We start from the raw sequence: 27,762 nt of genomic DNA, 5'->3' as shown, positions 1-27,762 counted from the left end.
TGACCTACGCCAAGCTTTTGATATGATCAACCGTGACCTGCTGTGGACAAAACTCCAAGCCTGGAATTGTCCGAAATCTATATTGGAACCCATTCAAGCCTTACATTTTGGCACATCAATTTAAGTAAGGCTCAACAACCAAGGCGACTTGTCACCAAAAATTCCAACACATAGGGGTGTGAAACAAGGCTGCCCTTTGGCAGCCGAGCTTTTCAAGCTCTTTATTGCAGACATCCCAGCCTGCCTAAAACGGGTCCAGTGCTTTTCTCCAAAAATTAACACCACACCGATAAACTGCATAGCATACGCGGACGACCTCGTCTTAATTGATCGTACCCAGATAGGTCTTCAACGGCTGCTGAGTAATCTCAGCGACTATCTAAAACAAAATGACCTAAACCTGAATGTCAACAAAACCAAGATAATGGCTATCGGCACAACAACATCACGGAAAGACCAAGCATTTAAATGGACCATCGAGAATAACACCCTGTCATTGGTGAAATCCATCCGCTATCTTGGCATCATGTTCAATAATTCCATCAACGAACACGACTGGATGCAAGATCTGATCGCACGGATGAACCAGTTCGCAATTCAAGGCGCCAAGATAAACAGAGAATTTGGAAAATTTAGTCTATCACCAGTTTTGATATTTTATGTCCAAAAGGTAATTCCAGCAATCACCTTTGGAGCGGAGGCCGGATGGAATTTGGCCGCTCAGAGCTGGCATAAACTTGAGGCAATATTCTGGAGATGTGTCTTAAGACTTCCAAACTATGTATCCATCACCGCGATCCGCTATGAGTTATCGTTGAACTCTCTACACTCTGTTGTAATCTGGAAATCATTGACTGCCTGGAGGAAAATGTGCGTAGCTGCACCGTCCCCTGCTTACCAAATTCTGGCTGAGAAACATGTAGTTACCAACAACCATCTACTTCGTGCCTGGAAAACTGCCCTGGCAACCTATCTACATAGTGCTGACATATCAATCGATGATTTAATTAATTTACCACAGTTGGCAAAAATCAAATTTGACAAGTGGTCGTGGATTTGCAACTTAGAACTTCGCAACAAACTGAAATCCACGCTGAAATTAGATACCACAGTTCATAAATTGAACAAACCTTGTCGATATTTAGTAAAATGTCCAAACTCGCAATATCGTGAAAAATTCTTGAAGTTTCGGCTGAACGCCATTCAATCTAAAGAAATGTTGTGGCAACGCAAAATCAAGGACACTGTCGACAACATATGCCGATTTTGCTGCACCGCCAGGGAATCGTCTTATCATTTAATAACAGCATGTGCCGGGGTGAAAACCCAACGACAACGTCATCTTGGGAAATATGCTCCTCTGGACAACGACATAGCCAATTGGTGGTGTCGGGCAATTTCTGGTCATGACATCCAACTTACATGTGCCATTGGTAACTTTTTGGACTCCATTTTCTTAAGTCATGAGGCAAAATCAATTACAAATTGATTAATGATCCCACCAATCAATAAAATTTCTGGGTACGTAAATGTAACCTTGGAGGCTGTATACGTCTGCAAGTACATCTAGTTACTTGATTGTAAGACGTCCCTTTGAAGAACAGTTTTGTCTTCTATGTAACAAAAGTTATGGTTGTCCAACTTTTCTCTTAGTTGCGATACCATGGCTGACGTTTCAAAAAAAAAAAAAATAATAATAATAAATAAAGAAATAAATACATTGAAGTGTGTTTATAAGAATTAGGCCTGATTATTAGGCTTCAGTGTTTTCCTGGGGATTAGTCTTGGGGATTTTCTCATTCACTGCTGTGCTTCGAGACTGTGATGAAGCTTTTTACTAATTTGTGGTTTGACTGTTAGTGTTTTTTCCTTTGGACAGTGGTACTTTCCTCACGTGGTAATGAGAGTGGTTATTTTCCATTTTCCCGTGGGTGGATTGTGTTCTGGAGATGCTTTTGTAGTAAGCTATTTACCAGTGGTGGTTGAATGACTAAATCGTTTTTAGAATATTTTTTATGATAATGTATTGTTAAATGTTTTTGTACAATATAAAAATGATCTGTTTTATATAAAGAAAATTGTGCTGGTAACCAATCAAATTGATTTTACCAAAAGTATTTTGTCATGAGCTATGATGGTATCCCAATAGTGCACACAACCATAGTGGTCCAGCCCATTCTGTGGTGTTCAGTCACACGAAATGTGGCACATTTCAGGAAATATGTGCCAAAAGATGAGCATGCTCCTCCTTATTTCCTGGTCGATGAAGAAACATCATATGAGACTGGTGAAGTCGAAAGAACAGGTGAACTCCATATGAACTCCAGACTTGCAAGAGTGATACGAAGGCCAGTAAGACTAATTGAAGAGGTCTGAAGCCTGAAGAGCAGGTGCAGTATGAGCGTAGTCTATTTCCCCCGGGGAATTCATGGGATTTGTGACACTCCACATGGATGCTGTGTGAGCCAATTAGATGGTCTATGGGGTGGAGAGCAGGAAGGAAAGGAAGCAGGGTGTAGCATTCGGTGTGATGCAACATGGTAATACAGAATTTAGAATGTATTAGGAAAGATGTGGAATTGCATTGTTTCAATGGTGACGAGGGACAACACAGCAGCCGCACTGAGTAGCTGTCATTGTGGGAACCTGCTTGTATGTGCCTGAAGGGCATATCTTACCTGCTGCATTGCAGATCTGAATTGTTTTGGGTTGAACTTGTGTCTACTGCCTGCCGTAGTCCAGGGTGAGCTTAGGATCCGGCGAGAGTCTGCCTTCCATGGATCCATGAACTTCAGTTGTAGTGCCGCTCGGCGTACAAGAAAGGAGACATATAGCGCTCAGTGAGGGGGAGGAGCAAATCTGAAAAGTCCTCCTCCAGAAGTGTGAAGGGCAGGGCACGCGCAATATCTTTTGTCACAGCGCGAGTGTGTGCGTGAGCAGGTGAGAGCGCCATCACCCTGCCATTACAGCACGATTGTAGTGTGCGAAGAAGGGAGCGTGCCATTGTCTCCGAGGCAGAGACGCCATCACTCCGGCTTTGTGATATGGTAGGAGGAACAGACAGTGTGGCCTGCTAATGCGTGTGCCAATTTTGGTTGCGACGGTGACCTGTATACAAAGAACTGGAAACAATGAGGACAGTAATAGCTTCTTCCTCATATTAGTGGAACTGTGGAATTAATTACTTTATAAAACGAATAGTAAAGACACTATTATGAAGGATTGAAAGGTATACTTGTAAGAATAACTATAAGTATAATTTTGTCTGCACTATATTTCCCTGCAGGCTCATTAAAATAAAAGGATTAAAGAATACAAGGTGCACATCTAAATAAAAAGGGTGGTAGCAGCTGCATATCAGAAGTGGTGCAGAGAGAGTGCAAGGGAAAGTGCAGAAAGAGAAATTAAACAAGACTCATGCAGGGAGTACCTCCTCCAAATTATTTTTTGAATAGCCAAGGAGAGCCTAGCATACCATGGAAGCACAGGAAGAAGCCTTTTGACCATTATGTAATAGCTGTTCATGGTTTGAACTTTGGAAGTGGAAGGAAAAATGTATTTTGATGCATTGTTTGGGAAACTAAGGACAAGAACAATTTGCCCCACTGTTCCGGATGATGAATCAGCAAATCTATCAGAATGTGAAAAGTGTATAGAAATGCTGGATTAACATTATGATAAATCTGTGCGTCTCATTTTGGAAAGGTATCATTTTGGCAAGAGGAAACAGCAACAAGGAGAATCCATGAACCAATACATTACTGCTCTTAGGGGTTTCGCAGCCTTGTGTGCATTTGGGAGTACTCTTAATGAAAGACTACGGGACCAGTTTGTGCTACAATGCAGTTATGGAAAAGTGAGGGAAGCTTTGTGATGCAACAGTAATCCCTCTATTTATGAAGTCATTAGGGTGGCAAAAGAAGTGGAGAATGCGCACAAATGTGTAAAAGAGTTAGAAAAGAGGGCTGAGCCAGACATTTAAAAAAAAGTGGACGAAGTAATGGAGGTTCTGGCAATACAAGGAACAAAAAGCTAGAAAAGAAGAAGCAGGGCTTCAAGAAAGAAGGTGTGAAGAAAGAATTGGGGTGGTTCAGGGTGAAGAAAAATGAAGAAGAAAGGAAAAGGAGTTTTTGCTGTGATAGCTTGTATCCCTTTGCTAGCAGTGATAAATGTCTTGGTATCAAAGCACTGTGCAAGAAGTGTAAGCTATGCCATTTCACTAACTGTTGCAGAACCAAAATTGAGAATGTTGACTGAATTGATGAGTTATGTGAGGATTTGGAAGAATGTACATGTGTCATTGATAGCATGAGTGATGAGATTGGTATTGGTGAGGATGAAGTTGCTGATATTGAAAAACCGATGTCCATGATTAGGATTGATGGGTTGAACATAGGAATGGTAATAGACTACAGCTAAGTATTCTTTATTGCCAAAGGTTATTTTTGAAGCAAAGATGTGAAGAGACATTACTCTCAATGAAGTAGACATTAAAACTTTGGAGTATGGAGGCAAACAAATTAAACTTGAGGGATGGTTCTGGACTGTTATGCAATGTAAAGACAGATCGGCTAAAGGAAAGGTGTATGTCTCCACCAGAGGAAGCTATCTGCTTTTGAGCTGGTCGCATCAGAAAAGGCTAAATATAAAACTGGAATCAAATGCTAAAGATGAAGTCTATGCTGTAGATGGCATGAGTGATAAAGTAACTCAGAAACCTATGCAGCATGCTGAATTGGATAGCATGAAGGGCTATATGCACAGAATCAGAATGAAAGTTAATTCTGTTGCGGGTGTATAGAAACTGATAACACTACCACTAGCTAAGAGCTGCTGTAAAGGTAGAGCTAGAACTGATGGAGGAGCAAGGTGTAATAGAGAGGGTTGAATCCTCTGAGTGGGTTTCTCCTTTAGTGGTTGCCCATAAGCCAAATGGCAGGTTGAGGTTATGTATCGATTTAAGATCTGTGAATCGCTGTATAATGCCGGATAGACACCACTTACCCAATATAACAGAGATGTTGGCCACTATTAATGGTGCAACAGTTATGAGTACTTTGGATTTGAAGTCAGCCTATCATCAGATTGTTTTGCATCTGGCTTACAGGAACATCACAGCTTTCATAACACCAGAAGGGTTGTTTCAATGCAATGGGATGCCTTTTGGTCTGGAGTCTGCTGCAGCAGTATTTCGGCGGGTCATGGATCAGCTGTATCATGATATAAAAGGGGTATTGTGCTTTCAGGATGATATGTTGGGGTATGGGAGAAATATTGAGGAACATGATGCAAGACTAAAAAGGGTGTTCACTATATTCAAAGTTGCTGGTCTGACACTGAGTAGAGATAAATGCACATTTCACAAATCTGTCATACAATCCTGGGACATGAGATTTCAGAACAAGTTATTCGGCCAAAAAAGAATGCCATTTTTCCAGTCCTAGTAATAAAGAAAAAATTGTGTTGTTTCTTGGAACGGCCGATTATTATTCAAAATGTATTTCAGATCGAAGAAGCAAGTCTGTTCACATGAGGAGAGTGGTTAAAATAGGAGTGAGGTTCCAATGGAATGATGAGAGTGAACAAAGATTTGAAGGGATCAAATCAGCCTTAAGTAAGGCCCCTACTTTAAACAGTATTGATCCGAGGAAGAAGAATGTGTTGACAATGGATGCCAGTAATCACTGCTCAGGTGCAGTTCTCTCTCAGAAAGGTGAGGGAAAGAGTGTACCATCAGGGCCGGTCTTACAACAGATTGCACCCCAGGCAAGAAGCATCGTTGGCACCCCCTTCTCCCCCAACCTGTGATCTCATGCATGTGTCATGGGCTGAGCAGCGGGAGTGGGGACTATGAGTTAACATAATTGTCAATGCTGGCATCTGCTGAATTTCATGAACCTCAGAAAACAGCAATAAGAGGGTCAAACCCGAACAGGCCTGGTTATGTTAGTCTGCTTTTGCTCTTCATTTTTAGTAACAATTACCAGTTTGCTGCTGTGAGTCAGGTCAGAGAATCGACAATTTCAGATCTACACTAATGTCATTCGTATGACCTCAAACATTTAGCCACTCTTAAAAGGTGATGAACTGGTCTTGAACAGTGTTACCCGAACCTCCAAGAACAAGCACCAGCAACATACCCATCGATAGCTGTATAAGCCCATCTATCTCAGCATTAAAATACTTGCATTTATGCAATATGTATTGCATCAAATATTTCACAGGAAGTTAAATATATTTAGGAGGGACACACGTAAACAATATCACTACTCCATATGAGTGGTAAAGTCTACTTTAAACATATGCAGAGAGTTAACATGCAAGTACAATTCAACATAGTTCCCAATGTTAATGTTGGAGAGGTGGCGTTCTAAAATTATGACATTACAATGTGGACTTTACATTGAAACACACTGTAGTGCATTACCATGGCAGAGAAATGGCAGTTCGAGTATTGGAGTTTGTTTCGCTCATGCTCGTGAACTCTCAAAATTCTTAAATGTTTCCTTCGTGATCACTCATTTTAGCTCCCGACAGCACCATGAAACTGTAAAATCACAAAGAAAAACGATGTCTACCATCCCAACATAAAAACAAAAACAATGCAATTCTTAAAGGGTGGAATGCAACCTTTTCTTGGGACTCGTTAAGTTTACTTTTAGCAAATTACTAGTCTCGTGCTGCTTGGATAACAGTGGCCCTTGCACATTGTGCAGTGTATGGATGAATTTCATTTCAAGGGACTTGGAGTACTGCGGGTAACAGGGGAAGCATCTCCAGTGTACCCCAAGCGTAGTGCGCTTTGCCCTCCACCCTCACCCCCCAGCCTTGCAGCCCTGCGCTTTTTCACATTCTCCATTATGGTAAAGAACATTGTCCCGAGCTTGGGAGAGAAATGGACTACGCAGAAGGAGCTTCCTCCCCAGGGGGGGGTTTAGCTGTTGGTGTATCAAATGCAGAAATCGTTGGTCACACAACAGAAAGTGTGAGCAGGTGATTCCCCAACACTTGAACCATTCTTTAGAGAACTGGCTTTGATTAATGTGGCGTTAGCTAGTCATGGCCATTTCCCAGCGTTTGTGTTAAAGGAGATCGGAAGCTGCACCGTGCAGGGTATTTTAAAGGCCATGAATTGATGCTACAGCATGTCGCCCCCCAATGGAACAAAGAAAGTGAAGCATGCATCCTGCAAGTCTGGGTATTTGCATTATACGGAAGACGGGCCAACCGTCCACGGAGACGGTTTCTACTGTAGTTACTGAGTCGCTTTCCCAAGCCAGCTGCTGTGCAGACTTCGCTCATCTTTTGGTCCAGCGCCTGCATCCATCCTTCACACCATCATTCACAAGGCACGTTCGTGTAGGTGTTTGTTTATCTTGTTAGACTAGCGTGATTGCTATTCCAAACAAAAGAAGCACAACGACAAAGAAGAGTATAAGGCAAGTCTGAGCGAACAGTGAAATGTATGAAACTCTTGCACTAAAATAAAGTCAGCAGTGTATGCCCATGAAAGAGGGAACGACGAACAATATGCTCGGGAGCGGGAACTAGAGGGGCGTAGTAACCTCTGAACTGGCCCACGCATGGTACTGGCCCCCAGGGCTTCGCCCTCAAAGTGATTTTGGCCTGCCCACGGGCCGAATGGCCGACGGACGGACCAATCCAACCCTGCTGGAACTTGCAACTGTCTAAGATCTGCTGACGGTGACACTCTGCCCAGGTCTTCCCAGAACCAGCCTTTTGATCTCCTGAGGAGAGTCCACCACCAGTGGTCGCTTCCTTTTTCATGACTACTTGAGCCTTGACAAAAGTGTCTAGCTTAGTGGCCTCCAGAGGCCGTTCTTGGTTGGCCCAGTCATCTCCGCAATCACGGACCACTCCCCTTTAGTGTGGATTAGTCAGAGAAATGAATCCAACCCAAGGGTTATGCAGTGGTTCTTGGACATTCACACTTATTGCTTCACTGTGAAACACCGGAATCGTCGAGAGCAAGGTAACATGGATTTTCTCTCTTGGTTTCCATGTTAAGCATCTTGGACTCGCATAGGGGAAGGGTGTGTGAAAAAACTGAAGGCATTTCCACACCTACACCCCTTGGATCCTCTTCTCAGGTGGCCAGAGAAAGGTCATCACTTTGGCATCCTGACCCTGGGAGTGGAGATGGAAGGGAAGATCACCTGGTTGCAGGGTCCTTGGGGAGTCGGGAGAGAATGACTTTGGGCGAGGCATTGTACCATCCTTTCCACTCTGATAACTAACCTTACATTCCCCTACATTGATAGGATGTTGGCAGTCTTTTCCTCTTATTTCCCCTCAGTCACATCATGGTGTGAAGGTTGGATGCAGGCGCTGGACCAAAAGATGAGTGAAGTCTGCACAGCAGCTGGCTTGAGAAAGTGACTCAGCAACTACAGTAGAAACCGTCTCCGTGGACGGTTGTCCCGTCTTCCGTATAATGCAAATACCCAGACTTGCAGGATGCATGCTTCACTTTCTTTGTTCCATTGGGGCGACATGCTGTAGCATCAATTCATGGCCTTTAAAATACCCTGCACGGTACAGCTTCCGATCTCTTTTAACCTCCAAACCGGCCCACGCATGGTACTGGCCCCCAGGGCATTGCCCTCAAAGTGATTTTAGCCTGCCCACGGGCCGAATGGCTGACGGACGGACCAATCCAACCCCGCTGGAACTTGCAACTGTCTAAGATCTGCTGACGGTGACACTCTGCCCAGGTCTTCTGAGAACCGGCCTTTTGATCTCCTGAGGAGAGTCCACCACCAGTGCTCATTTCCTTTTTCATGACTACTTGAGCCTTGACAAAAGTGTCTAGCTTTGTGGCCTCCAGAGACCGTTCTTGGTTGGCCCAGTCATCTCCGCAATACCATTTTAAAATAAATAAAACACCTATGCAGCAATAGGCCTCACCTGCGAGGACGGGAACAGGAGGAAAGAAGTGTGCTTGCCTCGGGTAGCTGTAATTACTGCCAGATCTCCTGAAACAAGGCCCAATCAGGGAGGGCAGGAGGTGGCAACTATTTGTATATGCTGATTCTGCTGCTGCTTGGCAGTGTGTGCTTGTGATGGGAACAAATTCAGGATTTAGTGACCCAATCTCTCCTCTTTTCTGTAATGGGCGCGGCCGACAACACCAGCCAGCCCCAATCGATCCACACTTCAGTGTCAGTGCGCGCCCAAAGCCTGGAGGAGGGCACACCGCACGTGCGCCCATGGGCATGGCTGGTTCCAGCGGCGCCGGCGCCACCCGGGGCTGGGGCAAGGTAATAAAGCAACAAATGTTGCTAATTTATTTGCCAATTGCCCTGCCCTGCCTGAGGGCCGAGGCCAGGCCTGTTCCTTGGCCCGGGCGAGGCGGGCAACTGCCCGGGGCACAATAGCCCCGGGGGTGCAATTGCCCCGGTCCCTGGAGCCTCTGGAGGGGATGGAATTCCCCACTTTGTGGGGTGGCGCATTGACGTGGGGGAAAGTTCTGCAGGTCAGGTGTTGGCGCTGCCCCTTCTGACTGTAATGTCACGTAGTACAAAAGTACTACGTGACATTACAGAAGTCAGAGGCTCCCTCTGACCACTTTCACGCCACTTGGGGTGGGGGGCATAAGCACACCAATAGAAACACTTTAGGTCCCCCTGCAGCTAAGACCAGCCCCTTCCATCACAGTGCCGGCAGGAAACTGCTAATGGTGGCCCATTAGTCACTAAATGGTTTTGTGCTGGCATTGAGATGGGTTGGGAGGTCCAGTGGGCTGTGGGGAGTGGGCGTACCTTGCAGGGACGCACCGTGGGCCCCGACACGGTACAAACGGAGACCCGTTTGGGCCCATGGTGCATCCCTGCAAGCCCAAAAAATGGCCAAAATAATAGTTTAAAGCAGCGCTATTTCTTTCATGCCGCTTCTTTTTCAAACTATATATCAATTACACTTTAAACCACTTCCATGGCACTGGTGATGAGTTACTTCAGTATGCGGATCATAGTTTTGACCAGTACTGCTGAGTAAATATTCTTTAAGCCACGAACTGGTTTATTTATTTATTTATTTATGCATTGTTTGTCGGGTACATGGAGACGGATAATTTATTTATTTATGCAATGTTTGTTGGATACCTGTATCTGACACACATTGCATAAATAAATAAATATGCAGGTACCCGACAAACATTGCATGAATAAATAAATAATCCTGGTCCATGTATCCTTACAACAGTCAAGCCTTTACTGTATCAAAGCATACACTTGATTCCAATTCAAAGAATGTTAAATTGATTGTTTATTGGGTGCAGGTGTCTCCTTGTCATTGCCCTCTTGGCTTAGGTTGCCTCCAAACCCCCTTCAGCATCTTGTGTTCTTTATTGGTTGTATATACTGCATCCTGTGCGGTGAGCCCAGTGCTCATTTTCTGCAGCCTAAGTGGGACTGAGGCATAACATTGTCTTGGGCACCAGTGAAAAAGTGGCCCACCATTGCAAATGGCAATTCATTCCTTGTGTGACGGACTGTTTGTCTTTGGGTAGGAGTTCCTTAATGGTGTAGTTTGGGAATGGCGCGGAGGGTGCAGTGGGAGTGGTGCACGGGGTGTGGTGGGAGTTGTGCGCGGGATGCGGCGGGAGTGGAGCACGGGGTGCGGTTGGAGTGGCACATGCGGCGTGGTGCGTGGGGGGCGTATTCCTTGTTTTTAGCCCTGGGCATCAAATGGTCTAGAAACTGCCCTGACCGAGGCCTGCAGCAGTGCCAGTGGTAGAATACACGTTTAACACGTTTGTTTCCTAACATTATAAAAATGAACAGGCACATTAATTTTTAGGAAACAAACGTGTTACACAAGTATTCTAGCACTGGCACTGTGGACTGCTGGTGCAGCGCCCCCTAGTGGCTGACTGATGTCAGGCAGCCGCCTGGGCTGCCTGATGCAAAGACCGGCCCTGTGTACCATTGTGTTTCCGTCCAGGTTGTTGAAGGAGACAGAAAGACATGATTCCACGGTTGAAAAGGAATTGTTGGTGATCAAATGGGCAATTGATATATTTCGCCCTTTTCTTTGGGGTGTGAGGTTAATTGTTAGATCAGACCATAAACCCTTGACGGAAATATTGACCACAAAAGGGTTGGATAAAGTATCATCAAGGATCCGCAAATGGGTTGCAAGTTTGCAAGATTATAATCAGGAAGTAGAATATATGCCGGGTGTAAAAAACAAAGCAGCAGATTGTCTTTCCAGGTTGACGAATGTGGTTAAGGATGAAGAAGATGATGGTGAAGAGAATCAGGTTCTAGGCATGTTTTGCTTTCCATAAAGTGCACAGGTATAGTAATAATTATTCTGCCCAATTCACTAAATAGAAAACATTGTACACTTGAAAGGCAAGAATTCACACACACACTTTCAGCTTGATAAAATGGCTCATTATGGCCGTTTATTACACAAATGAATACACTAAAAATACTACATAAAACAAAACGTTAGTAATACATCACTGTTAAAGCGCCTTTTCTGCAACTCTTGATCTGTACCAAAATCTGCACTGGGGGACTCCAGACCAGGCGAACAGAGAGATGTGCGATTAATGGGCAATTAGGAAGCAATACGTCTATCCTTCCCCCTAAGCTCCATCTGATCTCCTGATCTGGTGTTCCCCAATTTAAAGCTCCCACAAATGCAGGATAGTACTTTTCGAGAAACTCAGCTGTTGCAAGCATCCACTGGCAATCGTCCAAAATGTCACATGGAAAACTCCAAGAGGCCTTTTTCCCATGGTAGCGCGCAAGACAACATAGTTTGCTTTCGGCTCCTGCAACGTTATCAGGCACTTTATTCAAAACAACCCCTGAAACACTGCAGACTGGAACAATATATTTTTCTAGTGATTCAAAGAATGCAGACAGTATTCAGACCTCACATTAAACATGCAGCCTTCACAGAGGCTTGAGGAAAATGTCCAATGCTGCACCCAGAATGCATTTTGAATAGACTCCATGATTTTGAGTCAAAACTATTACATTTTAAAAGCATTACATTCCACCCTTGGACATTTGACTTCCATAACTCAGTGGCATTAAAATCGACTTTTGAAACTGGCAAATCATTATAACTAAACTAAAAATACATTGAAAACAATAGCAAGAAAGAATCAAAATCATAAAAAATTATAAAAATGCAAGCAAAAGTATAACGCAAGGTTTTCCTAATATTTGGAATCCATGTTTTTCAGTCAATAATATTGCATTTTAAAAGCATTACAAGGCATTACTCAAGAAGTAGTGTCAAAAGGGGAATGGCAGGAGGCAATGTTGGCAGATCCAGTGTTAACTGATGTTAAAGAGCAACTTGAATGTGGGGTCAAAGGTAGTGAGATTAGGAAAGGAGTTATTCCGATGCTGTGAGGTATGTCTTCGATTAATTTCTCATTAAAGATGGTATGGTTTTGAGGGGAAACAAGTTGTTCCCTCCAGATGGAGTACGAGGAAATATTTTGGAGATGGCACATGAAGGTCATTAGGGCATGACTAAAACAAAGCAGTTTATAAGACAGGACTACTGGTGGCCTGGTATGGATTTGCAAGTTGAGAAACTAACCAGAGATTGTCCAGTGTGTGAGAGCACTGCTAAAGGGTGTGTTGCGAGAGTGGAACCTATTACTTTGATGTCTATTCTGTCAGTGCCCTTGGAGAGAATGGGATTGGCTTTTGTAGGACCAGTAAAGAGTTAAGGAACATCAAAGTATTGCATTGTATTGGTGGATATGCTGTCCCGCTGGGTGGAGATCTTTTGGGTACAGAACATCTGTACTAGGGATATTGTTACATTTTGGGATGAAATATTCAGGAGAGAAGGATATCTCTCTACCATTGTGACTGAAAATGGTGTTCAGCTTGTTCCTGGAGAAATTGAGTCATTTTTTAATGGGAATGGCATACAGAACAGAACCAGTTCAGTATATCATAAAGAAACCAATGGTATTGTTGAAATGTTTAATAGAGTCATCAAAAATAGCATTAGGTCTGCTATTTCGGAGGGTGGAGATTGGAAGAAAGCTGCTGCAGATACAGTGGTGCCCTACAGGTTTACCCCCCATGCTTCGACAGCGGTATCGCCTTTTGAGATGCTGAGAGGAAGAAAACTGTGAGAAACCTGAAGGTGTCTCCCTGACTAGTCCCTGGGGGTCTGTCATCTAGGTGGCCAGGACATGGCCATCGCTATTGGATCTCGTTCCTGGGGGTGGACCAGTGAGGGAGGATCTCCTGGATGAGGGGTTCTTGGGGAGTGGAGGTAGGACACCGCTGGGTGAGATGCGGTATCCCCCTTCTTTCAACACCTTTCCCCCTCCTACCACATAGGATATTCTGAAACACTGCCCCCCCCCCTTTTCCGACACGAACACTTTCGCACACCACAGACAATGGACTAACACCTGAACTGTTTACCTAATATGTCCCAATATAAGGGTCAGGCCTGGTCAGGCAATTGACCAGAATCACACACACCTGATGGCCCTTTCCCTTCCTCACAGGGATAAAAGGTGGAGCACGAGAGCACACTACGAGCAGGACAGACTGCACAGCGAGACGGCTATCCATGCACAGCAGTTTAAGAGGAGGAGAAAGGCGGCGAATATCAGAAGGCTGACAAGGAAAGACGCAACCTTGCCCTTTCCGACCCAGGCCCGCAAAACCTCTGCAGAGGGAATCGTAAGACCACGGACAATAGCTCAAGTGTGTTGCAGCAGATGTCAACGGTACACGGAGCGTGCCTACGCTGATAGGCAGGACCGAGGGAGGTATAGGCCTTGACTCCAGATATTCTGAAAAGCCAAGCGGTTCATCACAGCCAGTGAGTCAAGAAGGGAGAACCAATAAGAGCCGAACTGTGTTAAGCGAAAACCGCAAAGTAGCAACTCAGGCAAAATTCTAAGAATTGTTAGAATAAAGGGAAGACCAGCCGCAGAGGGATCCGGCATCACGTGGGTGCTTACTCCAGAGACTCTGGTCAATCCCGCGTTTGTTGAAACTGCTAATACCAGAAGGCCTTGGTAATACAGGGGTCACAGCTAAATCCCTGTACAGTCAAAAGTCTTTGACCGACAAAACCACTGAAAACATAAGAGAAGTGAATCCCACATAAAGAGAGAGAAAATGACAAGAGTGAACCTGGCGGAGGCATGCTAATAAAGAAGGGCGAAGTCTAACATCCCAGGAAACAGTGTGTTGACAAAAGGTGAAACCGGCAGAGGGATGTCCACGTTGAACTGGGTAAAAGACATTTAGATTTTCGTAAGCGAAATTGAGAAGGCTGTAGTGAACCCAGCCGGAGGAGGCAACCACTCGAGAGGGGTCTGAGCCCGGCAGAGGGGGATCCAGCGGTGAGAAGCCATCATCTCAACTACATGGGAATACAGGAAGGGCCACAAGGAAACTGTTAAAGTGGTCATATACGGGTCTAGCAAAAGCATCTGTACAATTGAGAGACTTTGACCGGCAAACCATTGAAAGCTACGGGAGATGAATTCTGTTTGATAGAAAAGGAGAAAGAACTGTATGTGTGGCAAGACTGAACCCGACAAAGGGAAGTCAACAGTTCATTGTTTAAAAGGCCAATAAGATTTGTGAATGGAAAAGGAACAAGTGTTCTGAATCGGAGCAAACAGTCAAGAAGCGGTCTGTGCCAGGCAGAGGGGGATCCTAGGGTGAAAGATCGTCATCCAAAGACTGGTGAATAAAAAGAAAACGATCAAACAAGAGAAATAGTGAACACGGCAGAGGGAGACTGAGAATCAAGAAGGGTCTGCGCCCGGAAGAGGGGGAACCAGGGATGGGCCATTATCACCATATCGTATGAAAGGAACCTTTTGGTTTGTTATTTTCCGACCCTCGAAGGCAAGAGACTTTTGAAAAGAGACTTGGCCATCGAGGTTCTTGAGAAGTTGAGAACAGAACTGTTGTCTCATGCTATGCTGGGGAAGCTCGAGAAGTGTGCTGTGCTCAAAGGTCCCATCTTATCCTGTGCTCAAAACGTGGCGAAGGGAAACTACTACATCACACCATCGAAACTGCTATTAATAATCAGTGTCAGATCTATACTTTTTTTGAATTTTGTTTTCTTGACACTTTAGTAGTCGACGTACGGCACCCCATTGTTAGTTCTTGTATGTATTTCCATTGTTTGACTGCATATTTCTGATTTTTCAGTCAGTAATCCGCAGATGCATCTGAGATTGCCGGCCCCCCCTTTTGAGTGATCTCCTTCACTCACTCGGGCTTTCGGGCAGCCCTGTTGTGTTTCAGCGGCACGGACCAGTTAGACTGTCCGTTACTCAGACAAGCACTTTATTGTGATGCATTTTATTGTATTTTGTAGATTCTAAATTTATTTTTTAATGTTTAAATGACAATAAAATGATTATAGTTTTATAAGTATATCATGTTTTTTCTGGGTTGATCTGCAGTGTATGTTCTGGGTTCCTTCCTGTCTTTTTTTGTCGGTTTTTCCTTGCCTATTTAGCATTGTTCAGCTCAACATGACTATTGTTTGAATATAGACTACTACATCCTGACATATTATTTGTGTCCACTTCTCCCTTTCCTATGAATCCTATCCCACACTCTTTTATATGTAGTTGTAAGGTTTGGCAATAGTTTTTTTTAGCATAGGCTCTTTTTATTTGACAAGATGCCACAAGGACTGCCTGATTTTTCATTTGATGGTCGAAACTTGCTCCCATATTAGATTGAGGTTTAGATTAGGCGTTTATCTCACATACTTTTCAGTTTAATAAACACCCTTGAACTGTGATCACTTGTGTCTGTCTTTCCTATTGTCACCATGAGTTCCTTACAAAGCCTAATGCTAGAGTTTGTCCATTTTGGTTGGGAAGGGCGTGCGAGAAGGACATTGATCTGCAATTAGTCAGGGAGAGTATCAATAAGAAGCAGATGTGTAATATGGTTAGCTTTGATGTTAGGAAGGCCACGAAGAAATGTGTGGTTGAGGAAGGGGACTGATTGTGCATTAAACTTCCCGAAGGCAGGACAGAAGTGGAATTGAACTGGTCTGAGCCTGTGAAAGGTATAAAGAGGTTATATGGAGCTGCCAACGTCTCAAATTGGAGTGTGGAATGCTAACAGGGTGTACATGTGTGTTGGTGTAAAACATACCAGTGATAATTTTGAGAGGATGAAGTCCAGGAGAGAAAGGAAGGGTGCTCATGAGGAGAATCACTTCGATATGCTGGGGTAAAGTTGTTCCAAGGCTTGTTCCTGTTATGGTGATGTCTTGGGATCTCAGCCATTGCTATGCTGAGTGGAACTCTATTGATGATGTCATGGCATGTTGCTATGGTACAGTGTTTGGAATGTTATTCTTTGTTATCTTCAGTTGATGCTGTGCTGTGGAGATGGTTAGGGGTCTCTGTTATCCAATCCATCCTACAAGCAATAAACCTATTTATATAACTCTCCTGGCCTGGTTTATTGCCACTACATTGGCGACGAGGATGGGATGTGCTACTGCGGTGGAGCAGTGACTGGAAACAACCTGCTTGAGATCCCCGACCGTGAAGATTCTCTACCTAGAGCTGGGCCCGATCCTGATATCCTCACCCAGACCAGACGAGGTGCGCCCACTCCCATCCGGCCTACCTGTTGTGGTGTCCAGGCGTAGCCTGCCCCGTGGACGTTTCCGTCTGGAGGTGCTGGAAGTGCGCTGGTGGATTTGACCGCTCATCCGAGCCCCATTTGTCTCCTGTGCGCGGCCGCTCCACAACCCAATCCGTGGGTGTAGAGAGTGAGGGCTGGTGTCCCCGCCAGCCTCCCTTTTGGTGGAGGAGGGTGCACGAGAGTGCGTCCTGTGAGCGCGAGGGGGAGCTGGTAACGCCGCAAGACAGCGCAAGGACACAGCGGGAACAGAGGAGGATCGGAAGCGAGGACGCGCTGCCCTCGTGTCAGCGGAGGAGGCTCGAGAGCGAGGACGGAGTAGAGCGAGGATGCTCGAGTAAGGCACCCGGCTACCGACACGTGACGCGTCACGTGTGCGGAAGCTAATCCGACTTCACGAAGCTCCCGGTGCACGGAGCGATTCAAGAATCAAAACTCACTGCGCGCCGCATCAGGTGTGCAGAAAGGAGCTGTGGATGTCGGCTCATTAAACGATTGGATCCAAACGAGTGGATCTATATGCAAGGATCCGCCTAGAGCCACTAGTGGAAGGCGGCAACGAGGAGCGTTCGATGACTAGCATTTGCCAGTGACCTGGGTGGATTCGTTGAGGGAGTCGTGTTAAAGGTGAGAGCCCTTAAACTGTTTTGACCTGGACAGACTCGGGGGAAGTTTCTGAGTGCACAGAACGGGATAAGGCACCTGATTTGTGCCCAAGGCTTTATCAGGTATTCCGGGACCACAAATGTAATGTAGTGGCAATAAACCAGGCCAGGAGAGTTATATAAATAGGTTTATTGCTTGTAGGATGGATTGGATAGCAGAGACCCCCAACCATCTCCACAGCACAGCATCAACTGAAGATAACAAAGAATAACATTCCAAACACTGTACCATAGCAACATGCCATGACATCATCAATAGAGTTCCACTCAGCATAGCAATGGCTGAGATCCCAAGACATCACCATAACACACACCCCTCCCTTATCCAGACAATGCAAACTATTTATATCGGTATAAATTAATAAACAATGCAGAAGTATCAACTGCGATCTACAGTGCATTTCATCATTTTCATCTCCTCACACCCGCGACTCTTGACAGGTTCCACACCTGAATAATTCAGTTCAGGACCTCTCAGCATGCGTGAAGCGTGCAGCACCACCAACTCAGTTCCATCAATTCCCACCTGTGACATAACCACACAAATTCCAGTTTCACTCGCATCCACCGACAATATTGAGCATACATTGCAATGTGTGGCGAAGCTTGCCACAAAAGAATCCAAAACTATTCAACAGGTCGAAGTCCTAAAGGTTCGTGACATAAGGAGAGATGTAGTCAAGGATCAGAAGAAAAGGAAGAACAAAACTTCTCAACGGGGCGACACGCATCAAGGGAAGGGTGGCAATAGTGCCCAGTCAGCAAATAGGATTACCCAAAGGGATAATACACAATGAGGAAAAAGGAGAGAGGAACGTTTGTGTTTCAGGTGTGGGAGTGCTCGCCATCTATCATCCTCTCCAATCTGTCCTGGAAGAAGAGCTACCTGCAACATTTGTAAAAGATGGGGTCATTTTGGGAATTGTTGTTCCAATTACAGTGTAGGTGCTGGGAGGAGCATTATGTTGGTTGAGGAGGCTGATGGTCCATCCTCAGATGAATGTGAAGGTTCTGAAAATGAAATTGTTACAGTTAATATGGTTCAATGTGTGGAAATGGATGAATGTGAACATCCTTCCGCTTGGGTTGAATTGAACGGTTGTCAAGTTAAAATGCTGGCAGATTCATGTTCTAAAATCACTTTAATGTCAAGGGCAGTATATGAAAATGTGGTTGGTGGAAAAATTGAAGACTTGAGCCCGTCAGATAAGACACCTGGGGGTTATAATGGCAGTAGAATTGACGTGTTAGGATGCTATATGGCAACTTTCAAATTTAAAAATAGAGTCACGTGTGGTAGATTATATGTTACCAAGAAGGGTGAGACATTGTTGGGATGGAAAGAGCAAAGAGGTTTATGTATCAAGCTAGATCCTAATAGCAAAGAACAGGTACTGAACGTGGAAAAGGTGTCTGTGGACCGTAGTTTGGATGACGGTGCCAAGAATTTTATTATGAAATATCCCGATGTGTCTAACAAAACGGTTGGTTGTTTAAAAGGAATGGTTCATAAGATTGTTTTGAAGGACGATTGCAAGCCTGTGGCGGCAAAACTCAGACCGGTGCTGGTGTCAATGCGAAATGCTATGAGAGTGGAGTTGGAGAAATTGGAGAAAGCTGGTACTATTGAACCAGCCAAGGCTGTCGAATGGATTTCCCCGGTCGTTGTTGTTAAAAAAGTCTGGGGGGGAATTTGAGGGTATGTATAGATTTGAGAGAGTTGAAACGGTGTGTGGTAGCTGACCGGCATCCACTCCCCAATATGGGAGAACTTTTGACCAGAATTGGAAACGCCAAATACTTTGCCAAATTGGATATGGCCAGTGCCTATCATCAGATTAACCTTGATGCTGAGTCGCGAAAACTAACGGCTTTTATTACATACGAAGGCATTTACCAATTTCGGCGCATGCCTTTCGGATTAATATCAGCCTCATCGGTTTTCCAAAAAGTCATGGATAAATTGTTAAAGGGGATTAACAATGTTTGGTGTTTCCAGGATGATGTGTTCATTTGTGGAAGAACTGAAGAGGAATTAAGAAGAAAACTAGAAATGGTTTTAGAAATATTCAGAGTACGTGGTATTACTTTGCACAGTGAGAAATGTGTCTTCTCCACTCAGTCGGTGGAGTATTTAGGACATGAAATATCTGAGGAAGGACAGCGTCCTAAGAGAGAGTTGGTGAGTGGAATAATGAGAATGCAGTCTCCAAAGAATAAGGCGGAACTACGGTCATTTTTGGGGACAATAGAATTTTATCACCGATTCATAGAAAATTATGCCGATTGTGTTACCACTTTAAGAGCTTTATTGAGGAAAGGTGTGGAATTTATTTGGGACAGTGAATGTGAAAGAGAATTTGTTGAGATGAAGTCAAAAATGTATGTGGTTAAACCCCTAGCCATGTATGACACCAAGAAAAAGACAATATTGTCGGTGGATGCGAGTGAAACTGGAATTGGTGTGGTTATGTCACAGGTGGGAATTGATGGAACGGAGTTGGTGGTGCTGCACGCTTCACGCATGCTGAGAGTTCCTGAACTGAATTATTCAGTTTTGGAAAAAGAGGCTTTGGCATGCAATTGGGGCATAGAAAAGCTAAAGAACTTTGTGTGGGGTCAGGAATTTGTGTTTAGAACGGACCACAAGCCGTTGAAATCTATATTTGAAAGCAAAGGTTTGGACAAAGTTTCGAGAATGGTAGCATGTTGGGTGACGAGATTGCAATGTCACAAGTTTGAGATTGAGGTTGTAGCTGGTAAGGACAATGGGCAGGCTAATCACGCATCTAGAATAAGAGTTGAAGATGAGGATGGTGAGGAAGTGTCTGCCGAATTCGAGAATATGGTATTTGCCACTGCTAATGGCGTGCTACACAAAGAAGAATGGATTGAAGCATTGTCATCAGATGAAGTGTGGAGACGCATAACGAATTTTGTTAAAGATGGCTGGCCAGAGAAGAGGCTGTTATCTGGTGAAGAGAAAGCTATGTGGGAGGTGAGATTTGAGCTCTCTATGAAGGATGGGCTAATATATTGTTGGGACAAACTTGTTGTTCCATTGAGTTTGAGGAGAAGACTTATAGCTATTGCGCATCAAGGGCACATAGGCACGTATAAGACTAAGGAAGTTATTAAGGCTGATTATTGGTGGCCAGGTTTGGATCGCGAGGTTGAGAGGACAGTGGGAGAATGTGTAGATTGTATAAAGTCAGGGAAGAGCATATCTGCTGTAGTGCAACTAGTCAAAGGAGTTGAAAGTCCGAAGGGTGTCTAGCAGGATTTTGCCATGGATGTTTTAGGCCCAGTGGATGTGGGTAGAGGTCGAGGCAGATTTGTGTTGGCGGTAGTGGATATGTTCTCGCGCTGGACTGAGTTCAAAATAATGAGGGAGGTCACAGGGCAATCGGTTGTGGCTTTTCTGGAAGAAATATTTGAGAGGGAAGGATTGCCAAGGAGTGTGTTGACAGATAATGGTCCACAGTTTACTGGGGGTTTCTTTCAAGAGTACTTACATAGATGTGGCATCAAACATAAAAGAACCGCACTATATTACCCTCAAGCTAATGGTATGATTGAGAGAGTCAACCGTTGCCTTATGGAGGGTATTAGATGTGCAAGTGCATGTGGTTTGGATAGGAAGGTTGCGGTAAAGGAACAAATGTATGCCTTGCGGATGGCTCCTAATATTGAAACAGGAATAAGTCCATTTGAGTTGATGAGAGGAAGGAGAGGTAGTACTTTGTTGTTTCCAGCCTGGCTAGGTTGAGCCAGAGAAACTGATAAGGTGGTGGAAGAAGTAAAAAGGAGAATGAATGAACCAAAGAGAAAGTGGGTCAAAAAGGTCAATGAAAAGTTTCCAAGGAAAAGAACGATTGTTGAGGTGGGTGATTTGGTGAGGATAAGGAAGGCTGTTGTTGTGAAGAAAGGAGATCCATTATATTCGAATCCTCTTAAGGTTGCGCAAGTATTCGAGGGTGTCGTGAGGTTGGAAAGTGGGCAGGTGTGGAACCTGTCAAGAGTTGTGGGTGTGAGGAGATGAAAATGATGAAATTCACTGTAGATCGCAGTTGATACTTCTGCATTGTTTATTAATTTATACCGATGTAAATAGTTTGCATTGTCCGGATAAGGGAGGGGGGTGTGTTATGGTGATGTCTTGGGATCTCAGCCATTGCTATGTTGAGTGGAACTCTATTGATGATGTCATGACATGTTGCTATGGTACAGTGTTTGGAATGTTATTCTTTGTTATCTATAGTTGATGCTGTGCTGTGGAGATGGTTGGGGGTCTCTGCTATCCAATCCATCCTACAAGCAATAAACCTATTTATATAACTCTCCTGGCCTGGTTTATTGCCACTACAGTTCCAAACGAGTCTGTGGTAGACCGTTGTACTTGAGAGATAATATTGAATAGACATGCAATTGTGCCATTAGTTTTGCAGTCGTTTTCTTAGTTTCTATGTTGGGTGAAGTTCTGCTGCAATTTAAGCTCCTCTAAGTATCAATGATGAGTTTTTTTAATGTTATGTATGAGTTGTAAATATCAATGCCTTGTAAGTTATTTACTTTTATTATATTTTAATGAGCTTGTTCCTCTACATAGTTGTTCATGTTTGTTTGCAGTGCTGTAAAGAAGGGAGATTTGTAGCATTCTGTGTGATGCAACATGGGAATACAGAATATAGAATATATTAGGAAAGATGCAGAATTGAAGGCAGTTAAAGAAGAGCTGTCAGAGAAGCCGGTGGGGTGTCACACAGAGCTTTTCAGTTTTCGCGTGACGGAGTAATAAAGAAGCTGTCATATACTCTGGCTCTACCTCTTTCTTATGCTTCACCTTCACTCATATTAATGAACCCAGGTACGATATGCCGGTTTGGACCGGGGCTTGTGTTGGTCCAGTTTAGTCTTCATGTTTCATCTCTCTCCCTAAATACCTTCCTGCTAGAGTCCTTTGGTGCTCTAGCTCCGACTCTCTGCAGATCAGCCGTTTCTTCAAGAAGGGAGTGGGAGATAGATCTCTCTCTTTGGCAGGAGTCTCCCTCTGGAATGGCCTCTCTGCCCCTCTGTCTTCAGCTGGATCTCCTCAAGTTCCCGGAAGCTCCTCAAGACTTTTCTTTTTTTTTCCTCCTTCTCTCTCCCCCTCCCCTGCTATTCTCCTCCTGCCACTACGACTGGATGCCTGTGTCCCATGAGTCTCCCTCGGAGCAGGCCATCCTTCATCCAGTCTCCCCTTCTCATTCCTTCCTACCAGCACTTGCTCTTGGGCTCCTTTCCCCGATTAGCCTTTCAAGGCTGCTCCTCCCCCACTCGCACTGTACCCTGCTCTTGGCCTCCCCTGGCACTAGCCTACCTGAGCACCCATTAGCACTTGCCAGCCCCCTGGGCCCCCTTCTTCCAGCATTTCTCCCTCCCCCTATCCCATCCCTTTTCCATGACCTTTCCCTCTTCCCTGCACTTCTAGGTACTGCACTTGCACAATCCGAATGTCACATGGCCTAGTAGGACCGGCATTGCAGTTTTTCTCCTATGTTCTGCCCTCAATCCCCCCCTTTTTGTCTTGTGGCGCATGGATACACTTTCTGCTGTGTAGGTGCCATACAAATGTTCAATAAATAATTATTTGTTTTTAAATACATGTAGTACCATTGAGGGTTGTCCAACGCCAGGCCTCGAGAAAGTTGGAAAGATGTCGAATTTTCAGGATTTCCATAATTAACATTCACGAGACACATTTGCATACATTGCTTCTAAATGTATACAAATGCTCCTTGGCATTAATGGGGGGAATCCTGCGAACCCGTCAAGTTGTCAGCCATCAAGGCCTGGAGTTGGAGACCAATAATTCTAACACCTGTTATTTACAGAGCAATCAAATGGCAACAACTGCGGTATGAAGCACTGTAAAAAAAACGTACGTTTACGATGCAACCAAATTACTGAAGCAGCTACACAACCATAGCATGCGATGGCGCTCTACAAACGAAATTTACGCATAACAAAAAAGATCTCATGAAGGTATGAAAGCAATAGCGCGTATGCCATTTTATAGTTAGCCATGCCACTGAAGTATTTTGTGTTGCATAGTAACACGTAGGCTTTCCCTTTACTGGGCTCTCTGGTGAACTGTTGATGTTGCTTTGCTCCGCCCTGCTCCCACTAACCCCGCGACGTACTTTCCTTTGGTGCCACCCTCCTTCCTGGATAGAATCCGAATGAATTCCCTCCTACTATAGAACGGGCATAATTTTAGGAGAGGGAGTCTGGCATTGGGGACATTAAGAGGGTGGGATATAAAGAGGAGGTTGGGGAGGAGACCTGCTGTAGTAGGGGACTAAGGAGTGAGAAAGCTTGGCGCAATAAAAAAAACACAGTAAGGCTTTAGTAGCGCGACTAACACCGAATAGCAAGGAGTGCCCATCATCATACATGATTCTGGACTTGGTTAGCATACAAGGGAAACAAGTCCGTCCGGCAGGAGACCTTGCTGGAGCTGGGGGAAGCCTGGGAAGCCGAAAGGGGCGGCGGCATGGCACAGTGGGAGGAGGCCGGGGAAGAGATGGGATGTGTCCGGGGTAGGGAGCAGGAGCTCCTGGGAGGGAGCGTCATTTCCAGGCCGGGCTCTGTGGTCACATCCGGCGTTCAGAAGCTCCGGGAGAGAGGAGGGGAGAGGAGGAGTGTGGGGGTCGACGCTCAACCAGGGCCGGAGAGAGACGGGCTGACGCCGCAGCCCTTGCCCCGCCTGGGATCCCTTATCACTTGACCCCTCTCCCCGGGCTGCTGAAGGCCCCCTCCCCCACTGCTGCGGGCTGGTCCCGGCTTCGTCTGCTGTTGGTTCCGGCCTGGGTTGTTTTCTGGCAATGAAGGGTTTGGCTGATTTGTTTCGGATTCCTAGTAGGACTTAATCCCAGTGCCCTCAGCAGGAGGTGGGCAATCCGGGCGGGTTGAGACCCATTGACTCCCTGGCGTTAGCCTGTCTTGTTCCATGTCACGACCCCACTAGTAGCTTGTTCCAAACCCTCTCTTCTGAATACTGCTCTGCCCTATCTGTGGTGTGTCGTTTTCTGTCGCTGCCCGTTTCCCAGGTCCGTGTCCATTTTTTGGTTCCTTTGCTTTTAAACCCAGGTGGTTCCCCACGTCCCCTTTTTTCATTTTGTTAATTCTGTATTATCCTCCACATCCGAAAATTGTTTTCTTTGCTCGTTCTGCTATCACTCTGGTCCGTTTTGTTCTGTTGCTTGCTCTCCCTCCCAGCTAGTGTTGTTTCTGCTGATACATCGGTCTTGCTTCAGAAACTGCTTGCGGTAAAGATCAACTGCACTTGGCAAAGGTGAGACTGCCCCCGACCCCTTCTCCATATCCTCTTGTCAGCCTTTTTTGATATCGGAACTATTTATCAGCACATCTTCTGGTCCTACGGTCTGTGGTGTAAGCAGACTGGCACCAGCAGTTGGCCGTTTGTTTATTTAAAAAGATCAGGTCTTAAATTGCAGTCTCCCACCCATTTCACCTGTGAGGTGTCCAAGCCAGCATAAAACGTGCGACATTGGATTAAATCAAAATCATAGCTTTTATACCCAGGTTTTTATATTTACTACTAGAGAAAACATTTGGCACCCCGCGGATCCATTTGATCAGGGTGCGGTTTCAGGGGAAGAAGGACTGAAAAGTGGAGTAATCTTGTTTTTCCGCACCGGCTGGCCGGTTTTAAACTTTTAAAGAAAATTCTTCTGGGATCTCAAGGTTCGGGTTCATTCAAACTATCCTTCTAAATTAAAGGCACGTTTAAATGTTTCACTTTCTTGATTTGTAACTCTTTGCCGAAAAGTGCCAGTTAAAAAAGAAACGCAAAAACCGATTTTTTTTCAGTATTGTGCCTTTCATTACTCACATGATGACCGTTTTCGACTAGGTGCCCGGAAGTAAAAATGGCCATCTTCAATTTTGCAAATCTTCCAGTTAAATGGAGAAGTTCGGTAGCTCCTTGTTGAAGACGATTTGTTTCCTACTTAGATCAGTCTGTATTGATTAACTTGCTGTTCCCATACCATCTTATCAAGTGAATTTTTGTAAAGTTATTTTATTTGCCTTTTTTACTATACCTCCAAAATTTGTCATGAACGGGCTATCTCTCAACGAATGGTGTTGCATTTTTTGCTGCCCGCCATGCCCTGGCAGCGTGGCGGCCAAGTTGGCCTTCTTACCGCCAGCAGCTACTTACTCTATTGTCCCTGAGCCAGAAGCTGCAGGGGCCCCCACCAGCGTCAGCACAGGTTCACTCCGAGGCGGGAGTGGGGTCATGGCCCGCTGGAAGCTGCACTTGACTGACCGGGCGGACTTCCAGTACACACAACGGGAGCTTGACACAATGGAGGTCTTCATGACGAAGAGCAGTCGTGGAAACCGTATCGGCTGCATGTATATACGCTGCGTCCCTGGGGCCAGGTAAATATCATGTCAACTTTATCGAATGGTGCACACTGTGAGCTTATTGCTTCTAAATGCTTCCTTCTGATGATCAATTGAGTTAATCCAGCTGGCGCTTTTCCACAGATTGAGCGAGAAGTTACAGGGTGAAGTTTTTCATGGCCTCCCCGAAGGCCTAGAGAGGTGGTGCTGGGTGATTGTCTGTTTCGTTGTTGCATCGTTGCAGGGATAAGATGGAAGAACCCCTCTCTTCTGCAGCTTCACCCTCTGTACCATACCTTTTTGGTTCCAAGCATCATTATCTCCGCCACACGCACCTCAATTCCATTCTGTAACACTGTTTTGTTTCCTACCCTAATTGCTAGCTCCCAAATAACCTTCATTCTGAGGTTGAGGTTTATCCAATACTAGAGCAACTCGATGCCCCATGCCATTCCACTACGACGGTAGAAGAACACTTCAGTAATGCATATCATTTTTAACCTGCTGGCAAAAACCTTGGCAACAATGCAGCTTAGCCTGGGCACCTCTTGATTGACTAACTTATTGCACACCCTTTTCGCCATGCCACCCTTTTGCAGCACATCTTCATCTGCCACCCTAGTTCACCATTTTCTACCCCATGTCCTCCCTCTTCAGAAAATCCTTGCCATCTTTATCCCATACTACTAAACCCAATGCCAGCTCATACTTGCATACGTGTGCCTTTTCTTTTCCAGTTTTTTTGTTCTTCAAAAAGCATATATTTACAGACGCAGCCAAGTTTGATGGATTCTATTCGGAAGGTGAGATGCTCACACCAGTACTTCATGTGACTCCTCATGGCTAGAATAAGGGTTGTGGCTAAAGGTGGCCATTCTGATGAGGCTCGGTCAATGCCCTAGACCTGGCGGAACCACCATTTCATTCTGTGGAGTATTCAGTCAAGTGCTGTTCTCTATTCTTTGTCTTTAAACCAGTAACTCTTAGGGGTGAGCCTCCACCTTCCATCACATCTGCACTTCTCACCCATAACCCAATCCAAATAAGCCTCGTACATGTTGCAGGGGTAAACATTTCAAGTTGAAAGCTACTAGCCAGCCATTAAAAGTCACTTGTCGCCTCAATTCTATACGGGCAGCAGACCCTTTCTTACTCGCCAAGGGTCAATTGGCACTAGCCATTGGTGAATGCATATTTTGCAGCCTGCGTATTCAAAAGGTTAGCCATTTTTGCTTTATTCAGATGTGAAACTGCTTGCCAAGATTTTTAGCATTAGAATGGATACGGTCATGTTAACGTTCCGGGTGGGCATTATGAAAGGCGGGTATAGCTATGATTAAGTTGGAACACTTTGAATATCATTCCCTTACACTATAAGGTACTTTCTCTCTGCACCATGGTTAGAATTGACTAAAAAAGGTGCCGTGGAATAAGCTAGTTGGGTTTGCAATGCGTTTCCTTTCTCTTTTTGAAGTGCCACATTCATGTCATTCATGAAAATGTACATGACCGGTTTTCCTGTCTCCATATTTGTTTGATCTTGCTATGGACTCCTAAGCATTATCAACTCTAGGCATTATTAATACAAAAGTCCTGCTCTATGTCAAATAGACGAATTGGCACATCATGTGTTCACCCGCTTTGAAAAAGTTAGTAAAATCCCCTATTTCAGTGCTGATATGTTGTGAAAAGGAAGCCTGTCTTGCGCCCATTTATGCGTTTGGATATTAAATGGGCTGGGTGAATTTACTTTTTTGTATGATTACAATATCAAGAGCCACCAACACTTTCCTACAGTTCCACATAAGAGGAGTATTTGAATGTATTTTGGACTGCACAGTGCTTTTGCCACGCAGACTAGAAATGAGCATTACAATTTGTGTGGAAAAAGAAGTTGCATGGTAATATACCAGGTAGAGCCGATGATCTAACGGCATGGGGACGTTTTTAGGGGTACACTTTGTAATTGGTTAATCATAATGGGCTCAAATTCCCCCAGCACCACATTGCTGTGCAGT

General features: G+C 44.8%; 1 protein-coding gene across 3 annotated transcripts in view; it reads left to right on the top strand.

The window, feature by feature from the left end:
• Positions 1–23,533: 23,533 nt before the first annotated feature.
• The window catches only part of ABHD17A (abhydrolase domain containing 17A, depalmitoylase), a 200,922-nt gene continuing 196,693 nt past the window's right edge, over positions 23,534–27,762 (top strand). The window contains exon 1 of one of the 3 annotated variants that reach the window (XM_069649497.1): positions 23,534–25,780. In XM_069649497.1, coding sequence (XP_069505598.1) covers positions 25,452–25,780 — 329 coding nt within the window. In that variant the 5' untranslated portion in view covers positions 23,534–25,451. The remainder of the gene's footprint in view (positions 25,781–27,762) is intronic. The other 2 variants (XM_069649495.1, XM_069649496.1) reach the window with 2 other exon arrangements.

Source organism: Ambystoma mexicanum, chromosome 1p (genome assembly GCF_040938575.1).
Source record: "Ambystoma mexicanum isolate Mex_15411 chromosome 1p, UKY_AmexF1_1, whole genome shotgun sequence".
In the NCBI taxonomy this organism is placed as follows: domain Eukaryota; kingdom Metazoa; phylum Chordata; class Amphibia; order Caudata; family Ambystomatidae; genus Ambystoma; species Ambystoma mexicanum.
The sequence above is the reverse complement of the archived record's forward strand: the minus strand, read 5'-3'. Positions and strand labels throughout refer to the sequence as shown.